The sequence below is a fragment of the Balaenoptera acutorostrata genome, chromosome 4, assembly GCF_949987535.1.
Source record: "Balaenoptera acutorostrata chromosome 4, mBalAcu1.1, whole genome shotgun sequence".
NCBI lineage: Eukaryota > Metazoa > Chordata > Mammalia > Artiodactyla > Balaenopteridae > Balaenoptera > Balaenoptera acutorostrata.
The window spans coordinates 3607623-3633097 of record NC_080067.1 but is presented as its reverse complement, the minus strand read 5'-3'; the positions used below and the strand labels follow the sequence as shown (position 1 = coordinate 3633097).

The window sequence follows — 25475 nt, the reverse complement described above, 5'->3', positions numbered from 1 at the left end:
TTCACTCCTTAAGGGAGACGAGGAATGGGCTACACTCATAACCTCACCCCCCAAATGCTTCCCTGGTGCCAGGGATCGTGGCATTGGACGTGCGTTATCTAATTTATTCCTGAAAACCACCTGTGGGGCTGGCGATAACATCACACAAGGAAACCGGAAGTTAAGTCCGATGGGCACACAGCTAGTAAGTGGCAGGCCTGGGACTCCAACAGCTTTTCTGATTATAAAACCTGAGCTCTTGTAATGCTTCACAAGCAAGCAAGGTGCACTCAAATTTCCACCCAGTGTAGATCAACACTGAGTTTTTAAACTTCATCAACATTCATATCTTTAACTTCTTAATAAAACAGTGCAATGGACGTTCAACAGATCACTCATTTCCATAGAACCTTAGCAGGCATTTTGTTGGCAACCGCTAAAAGCCTTTCAAAGATCAAGACAAAGAACTCAGCCAGAGGTGAAGGATTAAACCAGGGTTTCCAGCCTCATGCCCAGACACAACCCTCCTCTTTTTTTTTTTTTTTTTTAAAAAGATTCCTCTTTCTGTCTTCTTTAATGGGCAAACCAGGACGTCCCAGAGATTTTTTGTTGTCGTTCTAGCTGAGAGGACCCTGTATATGGCATAAATGTAGCTGTGACTATTTCCTCTTCACAAGGAAAAATCCTCATTGCGTTCTTTTTGCTTTCCTTTTTTCTTTTCTTTCTTTTACTTTAAACTGAAAGTTGGACTCCTTCATTGATGTGCAAAAAAATTTATGCCAGTGGAAACCAGAAACCCTGATGCCTGGCAAAAGGGAGGTCACATGTTGTGAATGACACGGTTCTTATCTCATAATTAGATTAATTAAAGTGACTGGTGTAAATCCCTTGCACAGTGTGGGGAGAAGAGACCCCAACGGCTAATCTCACCACCATATGCTGTGGCACTTTGAAAACTGGGTAGGATGACTTCAGCTTGGAATGTTTTTATGGCTAAAAATATAACAAAAAAACCAACTGCAGAATGAGTCATGCAATAGCACTCAAGTTCACATTCTTTAGAAATTTCTGAACACGATGTTTTCTACCAGTGCCCTGACTCCAAAAATGTCCACAAAATAAATTCCTGCCTCTGCTTTTGAAAAAATATTAGTCCTTGTGGTTCTCACCACATGAATGTTGTGTGGAAAATTACACCTTATCGAGGTGGAAGGACAAGACCTCTCATCTGTAACCTCTGTGCAGACAGAGTACTGCTGACTGTCCCGCAAGCATGTTGGGGACAATTTAACCTCTGTCCCTCACCCATCACCTCGATGCCTTCGGAGTCAGGAGTTGATGGGGAGGGTAGGGTGGAAACCGCCCAGCCATGGCTGGGAGTGAGGGTCCCTGAGAATGCTGGTTGCTCTCCCTCTGTCCACCTGCGTTCCTGCTTTCTTTCCTGCCTGGTTGATTTCCTTGAGCCAACCTTTTCCCCAGTCAACACTCCTTGAATATGAAGCAAAGGAAGAAGGTTACTTACAATCTGTTGCCATGCCAACGTAGATGCATTTTTTAAAGCGACATTCCTGGCACTGATTTCTTGTAACTTTGTCTATGACACATTTTCCTTCATATTTACAGGAATAGGATGGATGGAGATTTTTCTGAATGGTTCTTCTAAAGAAACCCTAAATGAAAAAGAAAGACCCAAGACAACCATTTCATATTTTCTAGAAATAAGTGACTCCAGCATTTTGTATCTTCCTGACTGTGATGGACGGTTTTAGACCTTACCTCTGTACGGGCCTATAAGCTCTACCTATTCAAATATAGGGCAGTTGGCCCAAAGTGAATCTAATTAATTCTAAATCTGAGGGAGATGTCAGAGGCTACGGAGTCTCTTCTTATCTTGTTTGGCATTTACTCAAGGCTAACGGGAAAATCTCATGTTCGCATTTACGTTTTCTAAACGATGAGTCATATAAATAAATTATATTATTTCATGCCATAATTGTGTTGCTACATGAAGCTCTGAAGAGGTTTGCTACACTTTATACTGGAGAAATAAGAGCTGGATACTCGTGATGCTTTATTAATTAATTATTAATTAATTTAATCATTTAGTATTTAAAGGGATGCATTAATTGCCTTTAGAGATTTAGTTTAATTCTGGTTTTCGACTCTTGAGATGGCCATGACCAGCTCAGATAGCCCTTGAAACAACAGTCCTTGGGGAGGAGAAAATTCCAAGTTCTTTACCAAATTTTTCCCATAGCTCATGGCACTGGAGTTTTCCTTTCCTAGCACCCTTTTTCTCCAATATCTGTAGACATGCGTCCTAAAGTTCAATGTTTCTTCTTCTCTCAAGGCATGGGAGAGGGCCACCTGAGAATACAATGCAGTTCCAGGCTTTGGTGATTTACATAACATCCTCAAGGCTGTGTCATATGAGAACCTTTCTGGACATGATACTCAAGTCTGGCAGGAATTTAGAACGGCAGAAAGCACGTATTGTGAGGGGCGCGTTGCAAAGTGCTGCAGACAAGTGCCATGGCCTCTGTCTCTCCCACAACCTTCTGAGGTCAGTATTCTTAATATCGCCACCGTGGGGATTTAAAAACTAAGCCTTAGACAGGTTAAATCACTTGCCCCAAATCACATGGCAAGTACATGCTGGAACTCGGCCAGGAACCCAGGAGTTGGCTTACATGATATAGATTGAGTCCAATTTTACTGTATGACTTAAATGTTTTAGATGAACATATTATAAACAGTCCCCTCTCACCCACCCCTCAAAATAACCACATTCGTTTTATGGTTTAGTAGAATAGCAAGGCACAACAAATTTTGAAGGATGTTGTCCACTAAACCTTAAAGGGACCTCCAACTTGGTTGCATAAATTGGACGGAAATGCCAGTTCATCTAGGCTAACCCAAATGGTAATTATCCCGTTTAACTTGCCCTGGCTTTATGTACTTATACCACTTGCATATTCCTCACTCAGACACAGGAGCTCTTCCTTGTAATGAAGAGGTCCAAGGTAGGATTTTCTACTGGGCATAGCAGAATAAAATGGAAAAATGACAGCAGTAACTGAAGCTCATGGACTTGGTTTCGGGGCATGTTTGCAAACCCCTGATATCACTATTGCTCAATTCCTAACAGAAGAACTGTCATGTTGTATTTGGCTTTGCATCCTTAAACTCTGAGTCCATTAGTTTGAATGACATCGATGAACTGTCCTAAGATTCCCTAAAGCACACACGGGTCAGCTGCTGACATGTGTCTCCCGGGTGTTCAAGGTGGGCGGTCCTGCCAAAGCTGGGACGTCAGGGCCTGCACAGAACGAAAAACAAGCTGCCCCCGCTCCTCCAACCCATCCCCCTCCCTCCAATCCAGCCTTCAAGGGTTACACTTGCTTGAAAGACAGAAGAAACTCAGAGATTCTGGCAAGGAGACGTATGTCACAGACAGGGAGGAGGGGTGACTGGCTGGCATCCTCTTTCTGGAGGACGCAAAGCAACCTAAGTCCGGGGCCTCCAGTGAGCATGCCGGCTGCTGCTCTGAAGATGGGAAACCGTTACTGTGGAGTTGGGAGACCCTTTCTCCCCCATCTGCTCACGCTGGCTTGTGTTCTGGGTGGTGGAAGCCTACTGGGGAGTAAGCCAACAGGAAGGTGGGAACAGGTGATACACCAGATGCAGAGGTAACGTCCATTTCTCCAAAAAAGGCTACTCTGAGCTTTTACAAGGAATGAATGAAATAACTTATACTTGGCTTATTTGGAAAAAATGTTGAGGTCGCAGGCTTCGCTATTCATAGTGCCATCTTTTCTGTGGCTTATCTTGCTGACGCTTCTCGGACACTTCATGGACCAGATCCCTTTTAAGATGTTGGGCTTCCCTAAGCTATGCTAAAAGCATATTTTCCCACATGAAGGGACCACTTTATTTGAGTAAATGTTAAAGATGGTAGGTCCCTTAATTTTAAAAAGGGACAAAAATTAAGTTTTGGATGTGAACTTGGATAGAAAATACTTAACAGAATCTACTTATAAAAAGCTCTTTTTAGCAGTGAGCTGACAAAAGAGATGTCCCAGGGACTGAATAAGAACATATCTTTCATTGATGATTTGTGGGTGAGCGGAGGTTTTGCTTTATAAATCGACATCAGACTCGTTTCTCTGCATTTTGAGAAGAACTGGATCCATTCCTTAGTGGTCCAAAATGATGCACTAATCAGTGCTACAAGGAACTGTCACCCTCCTAGTTCAATATTTGGGCAACTGTTAAAAAAGCTTAGAGTCTTTCTTTAAAAAGTGATTCACTAGGGGCAGTATCAACATCCTTTCTCCAAAAGATGCATGAAAACTGGCCCATCACAACAGACGAAACATCTCCAAAAGATTTCCACTGTCTTCAGGGCAGAAACAGGCAAAAAGAATTCTCCCTCTATACACTACGAGTTTGGGGTAGAAATACTTGCAAATTACAGGCTTGAGTAAACAAGATGTGAAGCGCAACTTTTTTCATCTTTGGCCATTTTTCAAAACTGTGTTTCATTTGACCACCTCTTTTGTCTTTTTCCAAGACACTCTGTCCTTACATTAAATGATCTGTGTAACCGCCCTAGGAAGGCTTTCTGATTTTATGATTGGGGCTATCCTGGAAACAGGATTCTGATCCGAGACAAAGGCACCAGGGCTGAGAAATCTAGCTTTCTGCTACATGATTGATTCTTTTAAGTAAACCTCAGTTGAATCAGGCCCCAAACATCCTGTGATCTTGGGAGAAGAGGGTAGTGGTTTTCTTGATCATCATGAAGACATACGTGAGTCAGAGACACGTATTAATAGATTAATAGGCTTGGTTCTCCTTTGTTTAAGTCAATCGCTAATGATCATTAAGTCCTATGTAAGGCACATTTGGTCTTTAGAGTCACTTTGGGAGTTGAGTAATAAATGGAATTGTCATTACAGTCTTCCCCAGAATTCAAAATTTGTCATTAAAAACTGATTTGAGAGAATCTCAACGCTGCATAATCAGGTAGGTAAAAGCCTTATGAATTGGGGCTAATTTAGAAAAAAGACCCATTTGAATTAGTGAGCTTTTGGAATGAGAGAAAGTATCTAAACTCATGCAGCTTTATTATTTTCAAAGCAAGCCGATAGAATTGGGCTTTCAAGAGACAGTCTGCAAGTTTCCCAGTTAATAAACAGCTGCAACTTATTTGTAATTAACTCTATTAAACTCCTTAAGACATTACTTCCACAGATGTAATAACAACCTTTAGCTCAGTCTTTGTTAAAAGGTAACAAATTCTAGATCAAAGGGGCCTGGATGAATGAGAACATATTACATCACATTCCAAAATAACAGTCTTGCCTTGAGATCTTAAAAATGACCTCTTTTCAATGGATAGATCATCTCAACACATCAGTAGGCTACATGTTTCCTAATTTTGTGCACAAAAAGTAGGGAGTTTGCATGGAAAATCTTCCACCAGGGAAATGAGACAGGTTAGTATGAAACCGAGCTAACTGTTGATTTTGGTGGTTTAGGGTCAAAGGTTAGGAGAAAAGAGGGTAGTAGGAGGGAGGAAAGGAGAAGAGGGGGTGAGGTGGGTGACGGAGGGGGAAAGACGGACTTGTTTTATAAGCATTAATACGATTTTTGCTCTAGGGTTCATATCTTCTGATAATTTAGTTTAAAATATAGAAGGTAAATAAAACATTGAACAAAAAATTAAAGCCTTTCTCTGACTTACTACCTACTTTATAAAACATTAGCTGATCGCACTGGGTTCAGCTTTGTTTACCTTTACAGTGGACTTTATTTTCTAGGCTAGGCTGTTGGACCAAAATGTGCTTGCCAGAAACTCATCTTCACTTTGTTAACGAAAATGTAAGTAGGCAAATTCAGGTTCACCTTCAGGAGGTAAACTGACTGTTGATCACTGGTGTCTTCTTGTCAAGTGTCTCCTGAAGATGGGTCTGGAGAGCGTGTAATTAGCTGATGGACGACCAGAATTTACTTATTGCAGGCTGTGCCCTAAGCCAGTTTGGATAATTTCAGAATATAATTGAACCTAAGTAGCCTCAAAGATATTCCCTAATGGAACCCTTAAAAGTGAGCAAATTCTCTCAGACTCACACTGGCAAATAGCTTGTGGTTGGAGTGAACTCTGTCTCCTTAAACAGTGGAGATAAAACAGGAGGAGAAATGGTTATTTCTTGGGGTGATAGCATGTTATAAAATATCTATGCATTTTTAAACTCAAAGGGAGGCTTTTATTAACTTCTTTTCATTTTATCAATTTTCTCCCTGTCTAAAACACCAGACCTCACACTGTCACAAAACTTCATCTTGTTATTTTTGATTTGGGAAAAAAAAAAATTCAGTTCTTGAATTTTTGGATGAACACATTCATGGATGAACACAGGCCATGAATGTCGGGATTTGGCTCTAATAGGAACTTAAACTTCAGGTTGCATTCTGGAGGACTCCTGGAAGGGGCAGGATCGGGGCTCACTGGCCCCAGGGCAGTTACCTTGCAGCCTTCACACGTGATGCAGCGGTAGTGGTAGCCGGTGGCTTTGTCACCACACACGACACATAGCTCGTCCTTGTCTAAGTAGCTGGGGATGTAGCCTGTGAAGAAGGAAAGAAGAAGCGTGTGAGAAAACAATAGCATGTGAAAGACCACCATAGCCTGGAGAGGACCAGGAGAGGAGAGGAGGGAGGTGGATGAGGAGGCAAGGCTGACTTGTTTGGTACATTTTAATACAATTTTTGCTTTACAGTTTACATCTTGTGATCACTTAGTTTTAAATATACAAGGTAAGGAAAACATTGAACAAGAAAACATTTTAAAAAGTGACCTAGGGCTTCCCTGGTGGCGCAGTGGTTGAGAATCTGCCTGCCAATGCAGGGGACACGGGTTCGAGCCCTGGTCTGGGAAGATCCCACAGGCCGCGGAGCAACTAGGCCCGTGAGCCACAACCACTGAGCCTGCGCGTCTGGAGCCTGTGCTCCGCAACAAGAGAGGCCGCGATAGTGAGAGGCCCGCGCACCGCGATGAAGAGTGGCCCCCGCTTGCCGCAACTGGAGAAAGCCCTCGCACAGAAACGAAGACCCAACACAGCCAAAAATAAATAAATACATAAAATAATAAATTTATTAAAAAAAAAAAGTGACCTAATACACTTTCTTAGTATCTTATATTTCCCTAGGACCTCAGTTCACATTTATAGAGTTAACATTAGGCCCGGGATGTCGGAATGCCTTAGAAACAGGTGTGCTCACTCTTGCTGTGGAGATGGGAACAGGCCCAGAGGCTCTTGCAGCCAATGGATGTGGCAGAGAGGCCGGGATTTTTTAAAAAATTTATAAGTGGATTTATCATTTTTGTTATACATAACATTATGGGTAATTATTAAAAAGAAAATATAAGATCTTTCAAGAGAAACCTGTTCTTTGCTCCTGAAAGGATTTGTACCCGTTTTCACACCCCAATCACTAACTTAGATTACTGAACCGGGGAAACAGTTTCTTTTCTTCTTCCTAACACTGTAATACAATAGATTCCTGATTAGACCTTAGAATCACCCTGTTTAAAATGATTGAATCTTAGAATCAACTGTTTAAAAATACTGAATCTGAGAGACCAATCCCCAGAGAATCTTATTTCAATGGCTTTAGGGTGTGGAAACATAGGCATTGAATTTCCTAAAAGCTCTCTGGGTGAATCTAATGTACATCTAGAATTGAGAATCCCTGGGCCTGGGCTTATATGGAGAGATCCAGAGAGGCTGGGATTTGAGACACCTGGGGCGCTCTGGATAACACAGCCTCTTTCGAAAGGCTTATTTCTGAGCTTGTTCTTAGGGGACTTGATCCACTTTGGAACCAAGGCAGCATGCAATAAATTCAGAAAACTTTATAGCTGGAAAGGTCCTGGGAGAGCAGGTACTTTTGAGGTGAACAGGCCTTCCGAGGTTTGGCCTTCCTCAGGCTCACACTAGAAATTAACAGCAGAGACTAAAATCCAGATCTCCTGACTTCCAGCCCTCCAGTATAAGTTACGTTGGTCTTTTTCTAAAAATAGACAGTTAACTTCAGGTAGAATGAATAAGGTCATCTAAAAAAACAGATTCTTCAAACTTGTGATATTATGATAGCATCAACCAAACAACACTGGCAGTTCCTCAAAAGGTTAAACACAAAGTGACATATGACCCAGCAATTCCACTCTGAGGTAATATACCCAAGAGAACTGAAAACATGTATCCATACAAAAACTCATACATGAAGGTTCAAAGCAGCATTATTCATAAAATTCAAAATGTAGAAACAACTGAAATGTCCATCAAATCATGAATGTATAAACAAAATGTGGTATATTTGTACAATGGAGTATTATTCAGCCAGGAAAAGGAAAGAAGTACTGTTACATGGTACAACAAGGATGAACCTTGAAAACATGCAGTGAAAGAAGCTAGATACTTCCATTTGTGTGAAATATCTAGAAGAGGCACATTCCTAGGGACAGAAATTAGATTAGTGGTTGCCAAGCCCTGGAGGGAGGGGAGGATGGGGGATGACCACCAAAGGGTACAAAGTTTCTTTTCAAGGTAATGAAAATGTTCTGGAATTTCATAGTGTTGAAGGTTGTATACAACTCTGTGAATATATTGAAAACCACTGAGTGAAAAACCATTGCTTTGAATGAACATATTTTGTACACTTTAAATGTGTGAATTTTATAGTATGTGAAATATGTCTCCATAAAGCTCTTAATAAAAAACAAAGAAACGAGGAGATAAAAGAGGATGGTTCCGTTCGATAAACATATATATGGGGGTGCTATGTGCCAGGCAACAACATGCCAAGGATCTAAAGATGACTAAGTCTTAATTCTTGGGGCAGCTCTCAGTGTTTTGGGGGAAACAGACAATAACAGATCATCTGCATATAATGAGGTCAGTACTGGGACAGGGCAGTGTCCAAATCACAAGGGGGAAAGTCTTTGAGATGCCTTCCCGCCCACCCCCAGCCCGAGTCCAGGTTGGGCGCTCCCATTCCTCCCCAGGGGCAGCCCTTTTCTTATCTGCATCTTAACAACCTGTGAACTTTTTCCTCCCTTTAGACCATGATCTCTGGTTCACTGCAGGCTTTACAGTTCCAGCTAGACGGCAGGGAGCGTATCGTTCACGCTGAAACCCCAGTGTTTGGCACCTGCTTCCTCTGATGGATAGAATCACAGTTTCTCAAGATCGCTGCTGTCAGCCTGTGGTGAAGAACGCAAGGGAAGAGGCTTATATCTGGACCGTGCAGACGGGCAGGTTGAAGTCTGGAGGCGTGCCTGAGAAGGCTCAGGATCTCGGCAAGGGTTTCTGAGAGAGCTGGCAAATGCAGACACAGGAGCCCAAACTTCCAGCCTCGTGAAAACTGCCTTAGAAAGTTTGAACTTTGGTTAAAAAAAAACAAAAACAAAAAAACAAACAACCAAAATTCCACTCAGATTAACACTAAGACATCCAGATTCAAGCTCATCTAAGACTTAGTGATCTGCGGACACGCATGCTCACCAATCAACTAGATTCGGTCCCGCTTTCTTTGATGGCTCTCATCACTGGGTTTACTAGAGTGACACGGGGCTAAGGACAGCTTAAGGGAGATGCCATGCTCCCACAGCAGAGAAATGAAAATCACTACGTCCAGGCCAGTTTGGTTGAGGTGCCATTGCCACAAGGGGAGATTTGAAGTCTGAATTTTATACACCTTGCTCAGCTTGCTTGTCTACGTTGGTCTATAAAACCCACTATTCATTACACTCAAAGAGAGTCTTTGCTTGCTGGTTAGGTCTCCTCTTTACGTGATCAAAAAACCCCAAATCCCAAGCTGGTATGCCGCTATCTGCTAGGTAACAGATGGCGCTCAAATTTAAGGAGAAATACTAATAAAATCTACAGGAAAACTCACGAGGCATTGATTTATTCCAAATACAGTTTTGGGAATAAAGAAATCCATAAAAAGAAACAACATAAAAATTCCAACAGGGCTATGTGTCTAGAGAACCAACTAGTTATCAAGTGTGTAGAATTGGGGGGAGAGTCATAGTGAAAATGGTCAGAAATACCCTGGACCTAACTAACATCTTCCAGTGGTCAGTCTCTAGGAATCAAAAACAATGTGTATATGAGTTCCTTATAAAGTCCAGAGTTTTTAAATAAAAAATTACACGAGTAATACAATTCATTGTAGAAAAACTGAAAGACATAAATTAGCAAAAAACAGACTAACCTATCAACTTTCTACCACAGAGATAACCACTGTAGCATTTTGGTTTCTACATCGTAGATTAGTATGTTTGACTGTGTGTGCACATGTGCTCGTGTGTGCGTTGAAACACATACTCATAAAACACAAACTAACTTTTATTTTTAATTTATTTTTTAATTAAAAACTTTTTTTATTTTTTGGCTGCGCCACGTGGCCTGTGGTATCTTAGTTCCCCCACCAGGGATCGAACCCGTGCCCCCTGATTTGGCAGTGCGGAGTCTTAACCACTGGACCACCAGGGAAGTCCCACAGAGTAACTTAAATAACAAAGTAATCCAATGATTAAAGCATGCACCTCCTGTTAAAGGCAGATGGAATATACATATCCATGTTGTCAGGAAACTACATTTTTTTAAATTAAATTTTCTTATTGAAGTATAGTTGCTGTACAATATTACATAAATTACAGGTGTACAATATACTGATTCACAATTTTTAAAGGTTATACTCCATTTATAGTTATAAAATATTGGCTATATTCCCCATGTTGTACAGTATATCCCTGTAACTTGTTTTATACCTAATAGTTTGTTCCTCTTACTCCCCGATCTCTATCATGCCCCTCCCCCTTCCCTCTCCCCACTGGTAACCACTAGTTTGTTCTCTGTATCTGTGAGTCTGCTTCTTTTTTGTTCTATTCACTACTTTGTTGTATTTTTTAGATTCCACATGTAAGTGATCTCATACAATTTTTGTCTTTTCTGTCTGACTTATTTCACTTAGCATAATGCCCTCCAAGTCCATCCATGTTGTTACAAATGGCAAATTTTCATTCTTTTTTATGGCTGAGTAGTAATCCATTGTATATATATATATATATACCACATCTTCTTTACCCATTCACCTGTTAATGGACACTTAGGTTGCTTCCATGTCTTGGTTATTGCAAATAATGCTGCTATGAACATTGTGGTGCATGTATCTTTTCGAATTAGTGTTTTTGTTTTATTCTGTTATATACCCAGGAGTGGAATTGCTGGGTCATATGGTAGCTCTATTTTTAGTTTTTTAAAGGGATCTCCATACTGTTCTCCATAATGGTTGTACCAATTTACATTCCTACCAGCAGTGTAGAAAGGTTCCCTTTTCTCTACATCCTCACCAACATTTGTTATTTGTGTTCTTTTTCATGATGGGCATTCTGACAGGTGTGAGGTGATATCTTCTTGTGGTTTTGATTTGCATTTCCCTGATGATTAGTGATGTTGAGCATCTTTTCACGTGCCTGTTCACCATCTGCATAGGAAAGCTACATCTTGATCTCTTACACCTAGAGGTTATGTACAGTTGAGCAGAGTAAAGACTTTTGAGTTCTTGGTATCAGGTGCAGATGGCAGAGAGAAGGGAGAGAGAACTGCAGGTCTTTTTCTTCTAACCTCATGTTTGGGAACAAACTGTACTGCAGTTGGACACTGTGTTGCTTGAGGGACATGCCTTGGGAGGGCCGGAGAACATCCACCAGAGTAAGGAAGAAGCAGGACCCTTGCCGTCTCTCTCCCTACCTCACCACTACCAGCCTGCTTTACTCTTTGGTGTTGGCAGTAGGACACTGAAGGTTTCTCTTCTCTGTAGCTTAACAATTTATGTAGATGGTTCAACTGTTTGGCCTTTAAAGTTCCTGTGAACCCTGGAATCCAGTGATAATTCAATGTACGAGTGGAATGGGCTCCTTCTGTTTTCTTTTTTTTAATATAAATTTATCTATTTATTTATTATTTGTTTTTGTCTGCGTTGGGTCTTCACTGCTGCACGCAGGCTTTCTCTAGTTGCGGCGGGTGGGGCTACTCTTCGTTGCAGTGCGCGGGCTTCTCATTGTGGTGGCTTGTCTTGTTGTGGAGCACGGGCTCTAGGTGCGTGAGCTTCAGTAGTTGTGGCACAGGGGCTCAGTAGCTGTGGCTCGTGGGCTCAGTAGTTGTGGCTCATGGGCTCTAGAGCGCATGCTCAGTAGTTGTGGCACACAGGCCTAGTTGCTCCGCGGCATGTCCCCTGCATTGGCAGGCAGATTCTTAACCACTGCGCCACCAGGGAAGTCCCTCCTTCTGTTTTCTGACTGCTAGTCTGAAGGGTAGTTTGCTTTGTTCTCTTATTTCTCCTACATTATTTTCTTGGTGGGTGGATGAATAGGTGATTAACTATGTCTTTAGTTAAATCATCAAAATGTCTACAGAAACATCTACTTAAGTCGGTAGCAGTTGCTTACGAGATCTCACTAGTGCACCCCACCCATCTCTTTCTTTTCTCTAAAATATTAACTCGGAAGCATCTTATTTACCCAAAACAGTCACCACAAGCAATGATACATCAATCATTACACCTAAGTCCATTATCCATCATTAAATAACTGTCACCAGCGAGTAAAATCCCACACATGGTGAATAGGTAGGTGGGGATTCTCTTAAGGTTACAGAATGTACTTGACAACATCACATGGTAACCAGTTCTCCTAGAGAACTTAACCCCTGCTTGCTCTTCTGTCTCAGGGTCTCCATCCTTTTGCTTTTTCATGCTCCCCAAATGAGTCACATGCCGGCCAATACGCCCAGCCAAGGAAAATGCATGCTGCCAGGAGAGCACACTCATTGAATGTCAGTATTGTGTTCTGCCTGGAAACAAATATGAGAAGCACATCCCGGAGGCCTGGCTACTCACCTGAGAATTGCATCTGTGAGCTGCCCCAGGTGACTGTTAAAGAAGCGTGGTTGATCACGCCCGAAAACAGGTAAGGCCCATGACTATATGTGATAGTGCAAGGATGATGTATTTTGCCCAGCTTTTATATTCTCAGACGCGTTATTTCTTAGACTAATAAACCATGCTGTCACTTTATCAAGCCTATTATTATGAAAGCAAACTCCATCTGTTTGTTCAATCAAGGGCTTGGAGATTTTTTAGTGGACACTTGGAAATGTCTGATTAATTGCTAAGTATTACCCTGCGTGTAAAATGGGTTGACATGATAAAAAATTACTAACATTATTTTTTTACCTTTTTTGCTAGAAGCTTTATCGAGACCTAATTCACATACCATACAATTCAATGGCTTTTAATATATTCACAGAGTTGTGAAATCATCACCACAATCAATTTTAGAACATTTTCATCATCTCCCTAAGAAACCTTGTACCTTTAGAAGTCACTGCCTATCCCTCCCATCTCCTCCATCTGCCCTGCCCTAAGCAACCACTAATCTATTTTCTGTTTCTACAGATTTGCCTATTCTCGACATTTCATACAAATGGAATGGTACAATATGTATTCTTTTGTGACTGGCTTTTCACTTAGCACAATGTTTTCAAGGTTTATCCGTGTCATCGGCAACATTAATTTTTAAAAATTTGATCCTCAGAGGGACTTGGTATGTGGAAGGAAAGTTGTGAGCATTTGCGCTAGAAATCATGCAACAGGGAGCAAGCTTGGCTTCTTGGTTTGCACTGAATGCAATTCACTTGGTTTCCCATGAATGGGTAAAATCAGAAGACTGGCTAGTTTAACTCTTTTGAGTGAATTATAACAGCATCTCAGGTCCTAGGAGAAGAAACACTGGGCCCTCCCTTGTCAAGCTGGCAGACACACAGTCCTTAGGAATAGAACATAAGGCAGATCTTGGTGGCAGGTGTAAAGGAGAAGGAGCTGCCTAGGCAGGTCAATCCAGCAGACGTGGAGAGGAGCCGAGCTCAGAGACCATTTCCAACCTGGCTAATCTTTCCTTCTGTGTCAGACCACTTGCCTAGCACAACCAGTCCTGGCATCTAAAAGGAGCAGTGGTTATTATTGGTGGTGGGGAATCCTTTGGGCAGTTCAGAAAGGTACTGATTCATGGTGAAGTTAGTGCTAAGGACCCTGAGTGGTTTGGGTCAGGCTATCGGATGAGAATATATTTTCACACCCTGAAGGAAGCTAAACCATTAGCAAGTTTAGCCTTTTTCCAATTTTAATGGAACTTCTTCAAATCATCCCACAGCTCAGGCCTTTCTGATTTAAGCTTTTTTCCCCATTGCCACCTTCTTCCTGATGTCATTTCTTTATATAGTTAAAAAATCTTGAACAGTTCATTGCTTAGCTTTTTCCTAAGATACCAATCCTGACTCTTTTTACATTTAATTCTTGGTACTAGGTAACGTTTTGCATCACATTAATATTTAACCCTCTGATAAACACTATATTCATCCATCCATCCATCCATCCATCCATCCATCTCCATCCATCCATTTGTCTGTCCATACATGTGTCCATCTGTCCATCCATCCATCCACCCATCCATCCATCCATCCATTTACTTAACAACCATGTACGGCCCAGTGTGTAAGAAATGGGGTTCAAACTTGAAGCAGTGTTAACTTTAAAGGTGTTCTTTCATTACTGTCTGCAAATTCCCAGCAGAGCTACCCAGAGGCTCCCATTCATGAAATCTTTCTTCAGAAAAGCACCGTCTCTCCGCTCTCCCCCCATGGCATCACTGAGCATCTTTGCTCTATACCTTGCCCTCTGGCTGGCTGAGGGGGTGAAGATACCCGAGTTCCAAGTCTTCAAACTCTAGAGCTCTGCGGGGTGTGGGCAGAGGACGGAAAGGGAAGCAGAAGGAGGGCCAGGTCAGAGTTGTTAATCCAGAAGAGGGGAGAGGACATGATGACAAAGGACTCTGGATTTCCTTCATCTTGGAAGTCTTAGGGCAGAAAAGGGGGGCAAAGCAAGTTTTAGATTATTTCTTCTGACTCAAGAATTCCTGAACCCAAAATATTTCATTTTTAGGGCTAACCTTGGGCATAATACAGTTTCACACACAAGAAGTCCCTAACTAACCTTCCTTCTCCCTGTCCCCATAGACTCCAACCCTCCGGAGCTGACAAAGCCTTTCAATCCACAATTAGAGCTAAAACCACTTGAAGATGCAAGTCACTAAGATGGGGAAAAGACTGGTATAACTAGCCAGTCAAAATTTTAATCAAAAGGATACACACACTGGTCATCTGCAGTGTTTGGCTTTCAGAGTGTTTAAAAATCTCAGCCAATTTTTAAAACCAGGATTTCACATAAAATCCAGATTTCTTGCTTTGTGTGAAAAATGAGAAGATCTGGGAATATTGAGCCCAAATTCTCCCAGGGCAACAATCAATTGAACAGAGAAGGGCAGCCCACCTGCTAATAATGAGAGAGACTTCCTAGTTCTCTGCAGTCAGCACCCCTCCCTAAGGTGCCCCAACTCTGAGGCCAAATGTCAGTTGCCATTTATGTTTATTCTTGCATCGTCTTTTGATAAGTAAAGAAATATTTCACAGAATTTTTTATCTTTGTCAAAAGTGGGAAGACAAAAGTAATTCAAGAAAAATGAAATGACGTATGTCTTTATGGAAGTGAAAGATCTTATCCTGTGACATATAAACAATGTGTGTGATGGTTGAAAAATTTAAATTAAGTAGTCCTTATGGAACAACTGTGCCTCTCTGTTATTAATGTCAGCTCTCTGGTGCTTACAATCATTGGAGTTTTGGAACTCTGGTACTGATAAGATCATTTCCTGTTTTATTTATTTATTATTTATTATTTTTATTTTTGGCCGTGCTGCTCGGCTTGTGGGATCTTTTTGTTTTTTTAACTTATTTTATTTAATGTATTTTTTTTTTTTTTTGGCTGTGTTGGGTCTTTGTTGCTGTGCGCGGGCTTTTCTCCAGTTGCGGCAAGTGGGGTCCACTCGTCCTTGTGGTGCACGGGCTTCTCATTGCGGTGGCCTCTCCCGCTGCGGAGCATGGGCTGTAGGCGCGCGGGCCTCAGTAGTTGCGGTACGTGGGCTCAGTAGTTGTGGCTCGCGGGCTCTAGAGCACAGGCTCAGTAGTTGTGGCGCACGGGCTTAGTTGCTCCGCGGCATGTGGGATCTTCCCAGACCAGGGCTCGAACCCGTGTCCCCTGCATAGGCAGGCAGATTCCCAACCACTGAGCCACCAGGGAAGCCCCAGCTTGTGGGATCTTAGTTCCCCAACCAAGGACTGAACCTGGGCCACGGCAGTGGAAGCACCGAGTCCTAACCACTGGACTGCCAGGGAATTCCCAATCAGTTCCTGTTTTTTAACCTGTTTAGGTTTAGAAAGCAGGAAGGTAAAGTGTATTAGAAGAATGAGGAGGGACTTCCCTGGTGGCGCAGTGGTTAAGAATCTGCCTGCCAATGCAGGGGACATGGGTTCGAGTCCTGGTCTGGGAAGATCCCACGTGCTGCGGAGAAACTAAGCCCGTGTGCCACAACTACTGAGCCTGCGCTCTAGAGCCCGCGAGCCACAACTACTGAAGCCTGCGCGCCTAGAGCCCGTGCTCTGCAACAAGAGAAGCCACCGCTATGAGAAGCCTGCACACCACAACTAGAGAAAGCCTGAGTGCAGCAACAAAGACCCAACGCAGCCAAAAAAAAGAATGGGGAAAGGGGGAGAGCAGACAGGGTCATCAGAAACAGGCACCATGGCTCCCTTTAATTTTGCTTTGAGAGTCAATTTATGGCATCAGGCTTACACAGAAGCATCCACAGTTCTTTCGTGCCCTGCATGTTTGAGAAAAATGGGTGCCTTTTTAAAATCTGAATATCCATTCAGAATGAGACTCAAGGCTCTAGATCTAAAAATGTGGGCTCCCAGCTCTTCAGCATGATGTCATGAAGGGAAGGAGCAAGTGGGTTTGTCATCAGGATGACGTCACTGTTGGTCTAAGCGGCACTGGGCTCCTGAAGGCATCCCTGCAGCTTCACAGAGTGGGAAGTACAGGAGGTTACCGCCTTCATGTGCTTACGATCTACACAGAGTTGACGTCAACGCGCCTATAAGATGAAAAGCACCCGATGCAGACCATGGGAACTATCTCTAACGCATATATGTAAGTAGCAACGTTGCAGGTGTATATGTATATGTATGGTCAAGTGAACTCCATTTTGAAACGATTCAATGTACAAAGATCTAAACTCTTGAATTTGAAAGCCAAGGAGGGATTTTTCTCATGACAAAAAGAACCTTTACAAGAGATCCTTTATTTCAGATGTTCTCTAAATATTAAGTGCTTTTAATGCAGTGGTTCTCAACTGAGGGTGATTTTGCCCCCAAGGGGACACTTGGCAATATCTGGAGACACTGCTGGTTGTCACAGCTGGGTGAGGGGTGAGGCTTGGGTGCTACTGGCATGTAGTGTCCAGAGGCCGGGGCTGCTGCTGAACATTCTACAAGGTGCAGTTCAGCCCCACGACAGAGAATATTTGGCCTCAAAAGTCGTTCATGCCAAGATGGAGAAACTCTGGTTTAATACACATTGTGTATATTTTATTTTCCTCAAAAAGAGGTGATTTACACAAATGATTCAGCACTATTATATTACGCAAGGGATACTTGTCTTTGAAGTCAGGGCTGGTCAGGAGCAGGGCTTTTGGAGAGAATAGGGTGCTGGTTAAATAGAAAAGGCTGATGAGCTGAGAGCTGAATCAGTGACCTGAAGTGATGCAGGCTGAGAAGGGCAGGGCGCACACTGGGGTGTGGCTGGGAAAAAAAGTATCATTGGTTCAGGGATGGGGGGAAGTATGGCTGAGAGAGGAGACTGGCTGAGATTTCTGGAACAGAGTGTATGGGAGGAAGCACGAAAGCAGAATCCAGACGGAACTCTCTGGGGCAGGGAAGAGGTGGTGGAGTTCGTGTTTGATCCAACCGGTCATGGAAAGGGTCTGAACGTTTGAGGGTGGGTGGAGAGGGCAGGGAGGAACTGCCACCGAGTGGCCGGAAGCAGAGGCTCTGGGGGAGAAGAGGGGGGACATGCAGAGAAGAGGACATGATGGCATGGCGGGCAGTTTCTGCAGACAAGGAACGGGGGTGGGTGCAGTGACCGACCACTCTGGGTGTCTCCTGGAGAACGGAGGAGATTCTCTAAAGCAGCTGGTAGAGAGGGCGCTGAGATGAGCCTGGTACCAAGGACAGCGCACGGAGGCGCCGTGGTCATGAGGGTGTGGAAAAGGGAGAACGCAGAGCCTGAGCGAGCACTGGGTGGTATCAGGACAAGGAAGGGGGTCCTAAAAGCTGGCCCAGAACAGATGGTAGAGCGGGAAGCAACTGGACCTCAGGCTGAATGCACCTGAATGCTGGGAGCTGAGAAAAAAGCTTTGAGTTTGTGGAGGGATGTGAGGTGGTGGACATGAACCCCATAGGCAGGAAATAAACAGCTCCAACATTCCTTCCCAAGCCTGCCGGCACCTGACTTCAGTTTCTCATAAGACCTTGGATTCTTGCTGTTAACTTTCATCTCGAGGAGTGGCAATGGATGCCTGAGGATGGGCATACAATGAAATCTCTGAAGGACATGCCTTGACAAGACAGGTACCTGATTCTCAGGAAAGAGAAGAAAGAAGAGTCAGCTCATGCTTTGTCTGCACTTGGACTTGGTTTGGTAACGACTATTGTTCCTTCCTCTGCTTGCATTTCTGGGTGCTGAGAGGCACTTTCATGCAACAAATGCGTTTTGTATTTTTTAAAAACGGTTCTATTACTTTCTGGAGTGGTGTTGACTCTTCATAGTATATGGGTGGCAATGCCCAATTTGAAATCCTACATTTACATCAGCATCCTTACAATTACATAAGCATTGCAGAAAAGTCTGCGGTTGCATTAACCTCTTAAGTATTACATTGTAAAGACATGATGCCTACAACACTTGGTTCATTGGGCAGACTGATCATATATGTGTTTAAATTAAACAAATCCAACTAGGGAGGAAGAGACTGGGGAAGAAAGAGGAAGACTGAGAGAGAGAGAGAGGTAGAGGGGAAATAGTAGGGGAAAGAGACAAAAGGGAGGGAGACGGCGAGAAGGAAGGGTTGAGAAAGAGAAGTTGAGAGAGTGTGTCATCATTTCATATTCAAGTTCATGGCAATGGGACTCATGAATCTTCCCTTTTTTGGTCTCCTTTTCTGCCCGCCTCTCACTGGACTGAGTGTGATTCTAGGGTTTAAGGGTACTTGTTTCTCCTGTAACATTTTTTTTCAGGGCAGCCCATGGAACCGTCCTATCCCCAAATCTACTGTATAGCAATCCTTCTTTAACTTTAAAAGAGGCTAAGGAAATTCTAATTAGAGATCGTATTTCTTTGGGGCTTAACTCTTGTTTTTAATCCATTTCTCATGTCTACACAATTATTCACATACAGTCAACAGAGCTGCAGAACATGAAAAAAAGACTTCGATTCCTGACCTGAGACAGAGGGGCAATGAAAACAGATACAGAAAGGACAGCTCTATGTGGAGTTTCTGCTTCAGGTATGAATATTTCTTTCTGCACTAGTAAGAACGCAGCTGTAAAACAAGCACACGTGCAGTCAAAACCCCAAACGGAACAGGACAAACACACGCCATCTCCTTGATCCTGGCTCAAAACCAGGAAATTCTTACCCTCTTGGACATGATAACCAACTTGGATACAAACACACTAGCTACGTTTTTGGACATGCCATTCCTGTAAAGATGGCACGGAGAATGTTGAGCGAAGAATCCTGTGGAGGAGGGTTGCACAGGACAGACACTCCAAGGAAGGATTCTGTTGAAGCAGACCCAGAGGCGAATTGGCCAAGCTGCCCGCAGAGCGGCCAGACTCAAGCTCTTTGGGGACTTTGGAATGTAACTGGAATTTCTGGTGGAAACAGCTAGCATCTCCCGCCAAAAAAAAAAAAGGATATCGACTTTTAGCTCTGCTGAAACCTCTGCCACGAAGGAGAAGTCGCGGCACCCCGGCTGCCAATTCCCTTTCCCTCCGTCTGATTTCTAAACTTAACTCTCCCCTTCCTCCCTAGCTGGGGCCAGGAAGAAAGTGTGAAGCAGAACTGGCTGTGTTGGCTGATTTTAACATAACAAACCATGGCTAGGTTACTTGAAAGATTAAAAACTAAGGAGCTCGTATCTTCTTAGTGATTGCTCGAGTTCTTTTTATTTGTCCCTAACTTTTAAAAATTAAAAATGTCTTTTCTCGTATACTATAGGAAAATTTGAGGCTTGGGTGCCTCAAAATGCATCACAGTCTGCATTTCAGCCCCTCTCAATGTGAAAATTATACTGCCCCCCCTTCTTAAAGTTTTATTCTAAGTTTGATTCAATGAACTGCATTCTGACTCTTCCTTAATTCAGGTTCTCAGAGCTTCAGGAGCCTGATAACTTTTTCTCCTCTTGGTTATAAATGTAAAAACAGAGACAAACAACACAAAGAGAACTAAATCATTCTGAAGACTGTTATTGAGATAACCAGTCTTGTCACTGGGTTCTGTAGCCTTCCTTTACTTTATCTATGTGTACTTATACACACTTTTTTTTTTTTTAACAAGCTGATGATCATTCTCTACATACTGGAAAACTCCAACTAAAGGCTAGAGAATAAGCCATCCTTAAAAAAATAATGAAAAAGTTAAGACAGCTGCATTATTGAAGAGTGTCTAGAGTTGTGACAGCGACAAGCACAGATGAAGCAATTATGAATTTCATGAAAATAGATAAAAATCCAATTGGAATAATGAGGCCTGCCGCACTGAACACCTGTTTATTGTCTTAATTTTGCCTTAAGGAGATACTACTGATGTTCTCCAACAACAGCAAAAATCAATAATGGATCAATATGGATAAACGCGTTGGGTCCGACCTTTTGTCCTAAGAGACAGTTGACAGCTGGGTTTAGTTTTACTGGGATTTACTTAAAGACTTGTAACAGTAAATAATGGCGCATTTAAGAATATTTGCCTGCTCTGATTGAGTGAGTTTGGCAGGTGGCAGTGGCCTTTCAATGGCATATGGCTTTGAGAAATTACATCAATATATGCATACAATGTGTCTTAGCCTCTGGTTCATGAGTCAAGTTGATTAGTAAAGAATCACTGGTTTAGCATTTTATAAGCAAATATTCTCCAGCACAGGTGGAAGAAAATACAGTGAAAAGACAAAAGAAGAAAGAGTAAAAGCCTGTAAAGTTTTGCAAGAACTTTTAAGAATAGTGGAATGCCCCAATACAGAGAGAGACCAATATTTTCTTGAGATCCTACAACATTAGGAAAGGCATATCCAGGCATGTCTAATGAGGCAGTGTTAACTGCTTTTCAAAGACAAACTACTTTTAAGTATAATATTAAATGAAACAGAAAGCACACAATCTACCTCAAACATTCGCATTAGGGTGTCCCTTATAATAAATGAGAATTTCTGATGCCTTTCAAGAGGAGGTGAAGCTAAATGAAAATCAGATGAACGACTCTGAATATGTTTTACGCTGTAATTCCCTTCATATTTCATATCTAGAAGTTACGGAATAGCACAGAAAATACAAATACAGGATATGGTAAAAACTAAAAGGGGTTTTAGTTTTAGTTTGTTTTTTAAAATTTTGTTTAATAGTTTTCAAAACAGGCTACTTTTAATTGTGGAGTCGCATTAAGAAAAGCAAATGATAATTTTTATAGGAGTCACAATCAAATATACCACATTATGTTTTAAGCTAATTTCATAGAGAAATTTATCTCTGAAGCTCAGAGGGCATTATATTCTTGCAAATTATGGAAACCTGTATATTTGGTCTCCTCTGCAATATCCAGTGGATTGTTCACAGGAAAAATGAGTTTCTGGGATATTTGCACTAGAATTTAAGCTATTTTCAAAAGCATTTCTATCTGGCAGTTGCTATTAAGTTCCTTGAGTATTACCAGTTTGCCTCTTTTATTTTAGTTTTTGGTAATACAAGACAGATTCTACCGATAGAAAATTAAACAGCATTGGAAAGCCACAGTGTCTATTAAAAGAAGTGGATATTGCACTTGTTTGAATATTGGATATTTTGAAGGCTATATCACTTTGTTTCGTACAGAGTTCATTTGACTTGATTGCAGACGTGTCCAACTTTAGGGACACAATGGCAAGATAAAGTGTATCAGTTTCTTTATGAGTTTTATATTCTTACAGCTTGTTATGATTACAAGTAGATTCCTTACAGTTTACATGGATAAGTAAATATATTAAAAAGAACACTTACAAATGCCAACATATCAACATTATAGTACTGTCAAAAAAATCACGGAAATATTTTACTAGTTACCTAAAATAAACTTGTACTATGAAGTGCCAAGAAAAAGTCAAATGAGTTTTTAAATCTGAACCTCAGCCGAGGAGAATGATCCCACTTCAAATGCCTCAGTGTCTGTCCACCAAGGGGAAGCCTTTACGTATTTTCTTTAGCAAAGAAGCTGACAGTATTCCCTTCGGGCAGTATATATCCACATGCGCGCGCGCACCCACGCTTTAGCGGTAACATACACACAGCCTCAAGAAACCAACTCCATCCAGCTTTCATATAGGAAGAAAAAAGTGCTTGGAAATCTCTGTCGTTCAAGGACCCCTTTTGATCACTTAGCAACCTCTCTTTCCTGCTCTTTTTAATTTCAAACATTCAGCGTTCGAAGTCGAAGATTTGACGAAGCGGATGCAAAGTGTCCCTTTCAAACACCCCAGAGACAAACACGGAGACTTGGATCAAATGGAAGTAAGATGGTCCCTACCTTTTTTCTGAGAGTACGATGGCGACTGCAGTTGAGAAAAAGTAGGCTTTTCTTCGGTGAAATATTCAGGTTGGCTGTATTGATTCAGGGCCATGTCCAAGTCAGAGTCCTTGCTTTTCAGCATGTTTCCAGGGTAACTACAGGTATAAGGCTGATTCACTGCCCAGGCCTGTTCCATATATATGTTGTTACTGGGCACAGCCTGAGCGTTGCAACCACTGTAACCTGGACTGTCTTTGAAATACGCGTAATAATCAGTGGCCTGCATGTAGCAGTTGCTGCCGGCAGCTGGGTGTACTTCATAGAGTTCTTGCACACAGAAGTTCATTTTGTTGCCCGGGTTCCGCTTCTACTTTACATATACACACACTCTATGCATGCGATCCCCAGCCCATACACCCCGAGAGCTGGGCATATACGGCGAGCATCGTCCCTCCATACACATGAAAGGAGAAGAGAAGATGAATAAACACCACCTAGCACACGGCGACCCAGCCTGCTGTACTTTGCAATAGCACCTGATGTGCTGAAATCCTATTTAGGTGGAGGTGTCTTTGGAGCTGGCCTGCCATTCAGACATATTGGAAAGCAGATTTCTGACTATCAAAGGTCTTAAGCTGTGAATTCAGCTAATTCCTGGGGAAGATGGCAGGCAGGTAGGGATGACCTCCACCCAGCCAGAGGAGTGACGGCAACGATGTTTCTCTGGCTCTGAGGCCGGGAAGATCCATTTTATACGCTGTTTCTGAACCTCTTTCGACGTGATTAGAAAATGATTACTCATTGTTATGTCATTTTGGTTGACAACTGAAGCATGAAACATTATAAAGACATCTTAGAGACTATCCTTGGATACACAGAAAATCCGAAAATCAATAATCTAGTTTATTAGCACGGACCAGAGAAAATCCAGTAGTAACGAGCCTGATGACTGACTCCAGAACGTTAATCTAGTCACACAAACGTTAGAGGTTACATCTGTTGTCGAATGTGACCGACGGGCTTTTCAAGCAGGATCCAACCATCTTCCTAATGACACACAGGGCCCTCGAGTTTTGAAAACACGCCACGGAGGGCACGTCTGAAAATACCTCTGGTGCTTGTGAGTTCTCTTCTGCTGCTGGCTCCTGGTGACCATTAGCCTAATCGACATGAAACCTCCAGTTAACTTCACTTTGCTCATTCTGTCTTGGTTGTGTTTGTAAGTGCATGAGGGGGGAGAGAGTACCGACACCCTAAATGCAGAGCACCCCTCTTTAAACGCAGTGTCCCTGTTCTGATTGTGGGTAACAGCATTCTTAACAGTCGTCTGTGCAAGCTGTGTGCAACTATCTTTTATTTTTTTAATAGTATGCTACCTCTTTCTCTCTTTTTTTAATTTAATTTTTATTTTATATTGGAGTATAGTTGATATACAATGTTGTGTTAGTTAAGAATGTAACAGAATTCTTTTTTTAAAAAATATTTATTTATTTATTTATTTATTTTTGGCTGTGTTGGGTCTTCGTTTCTGTGCGAGGGCTTTCTCTAGTTGCATCAAGCGGGGGCCACTCTTCACCGCGGTGCGCGGGCCTCTCACTATCGCGGCCTCTCTTGTTGCGGAGCACAGGCTCCAGACGCGCAGGCTCAGTAGTTGTGGCTCACGGGCTTAGTTGCTCCGCAGCATGTGGGATCTTCCCAGACCAGGGCTCGAACCCGTGTCCCCTGCATTGGCAGGCAGATTCTCAACCACTGCGCCCCCAAGGAAGCCCTGTAACAGCATTCTTAACAGTCGTCTGTGGAAACTGTGTGCAACTATCATTTTTTTTTTTATAGTATGCTACCTCTTTCTCTTTTTTTTTAAATTTAATTTTTATTTTAAATTGGAGTATAGTTGATTTACAATGTTGTGTTAGTTTCAAGCGTACAGCTAAGTGATTCAGCTGTACATATATATATATCCATCCTTTTTCAGATCGTACAACTATCAGTTTATTCCCATTCAATTCTGCTTTTGAGATGATCTTTGAGCTTAATTTAAGTGGTATTCACGCACTTGACATTTAAAGATAGTGACCCAAAAGGGAAAAGCATTTTCTAGGAGAATCACCGTATAAGATGCAAACAAATACCAAGTTAGAGCTTAAAAGCTTGCTAAGATGATGACCAGTGGTGTTTTCTCCATGTGGCCAGTGGTGAGTATGTGTGTTCTAGATCATGATTCAGGAAGGGTGGGCACTGCTTTCTTTTCTTTCTTTCTTTTTTTTTTATTAAGGAATTTAAATATATATATATATATATATATATATATATATATATATATATATATATATTTATTTATTTATTTGACTGTGCCGGGACTTAGTTGTAGCATGCGGGATCTAGTTCCCTGTGCACGGATCGAACCTGGGCCCCCTGATTTGGAAGCGTGGGAGTCTTAACCGCTGGACCACCAGGGAAGTCCCGGAAGCTGCTTTCTTTGAAGCTGGAGGTTCTTTCTCTTTCTTCTGGAGACTTAGTTGGCAGGGTTGGCCTAGGGAGGTAACATGTACATTTGGGTTCCTGTGAAATACCTCTTGGTATTTCCTTCCTAAGGGACCACAGACAATGTGATGTTGAAATATTCAAAAGTGATACCTCTGCTTTGGACACAAAGCTCC

General features: G+C 42.2%; 1 protein-coding gene across 16 annotated transcripts in view; it reads right to left on the bottom strand.

The window, feature by feature from the left end:
• Positions 1–25475, bottom strand: part of THRB (thyroid hormone receptor beta) — a 386038-nt gene that overhangs the window by 20867 nt on the left and 339696 nt on the right. For all 16 annotated transcript variants that reach the window (XM_057545136.1, XM_007173862.2, XM_007173859.3 and 13 more), the window contains 2 exons: positions 6512–6612; positions 1502–1649 (listed from right to left, as the gene is read on the bottom strand). In XM_057545136.1, the coding sequence (XP_057401119.1) occupies positions 1502–1649; positions 6512–6612 (249 nt within the window). The remainder of the gene's footprint in view (positions 1–1501; positions 1650–6511; positions 6613–25475) is intronic.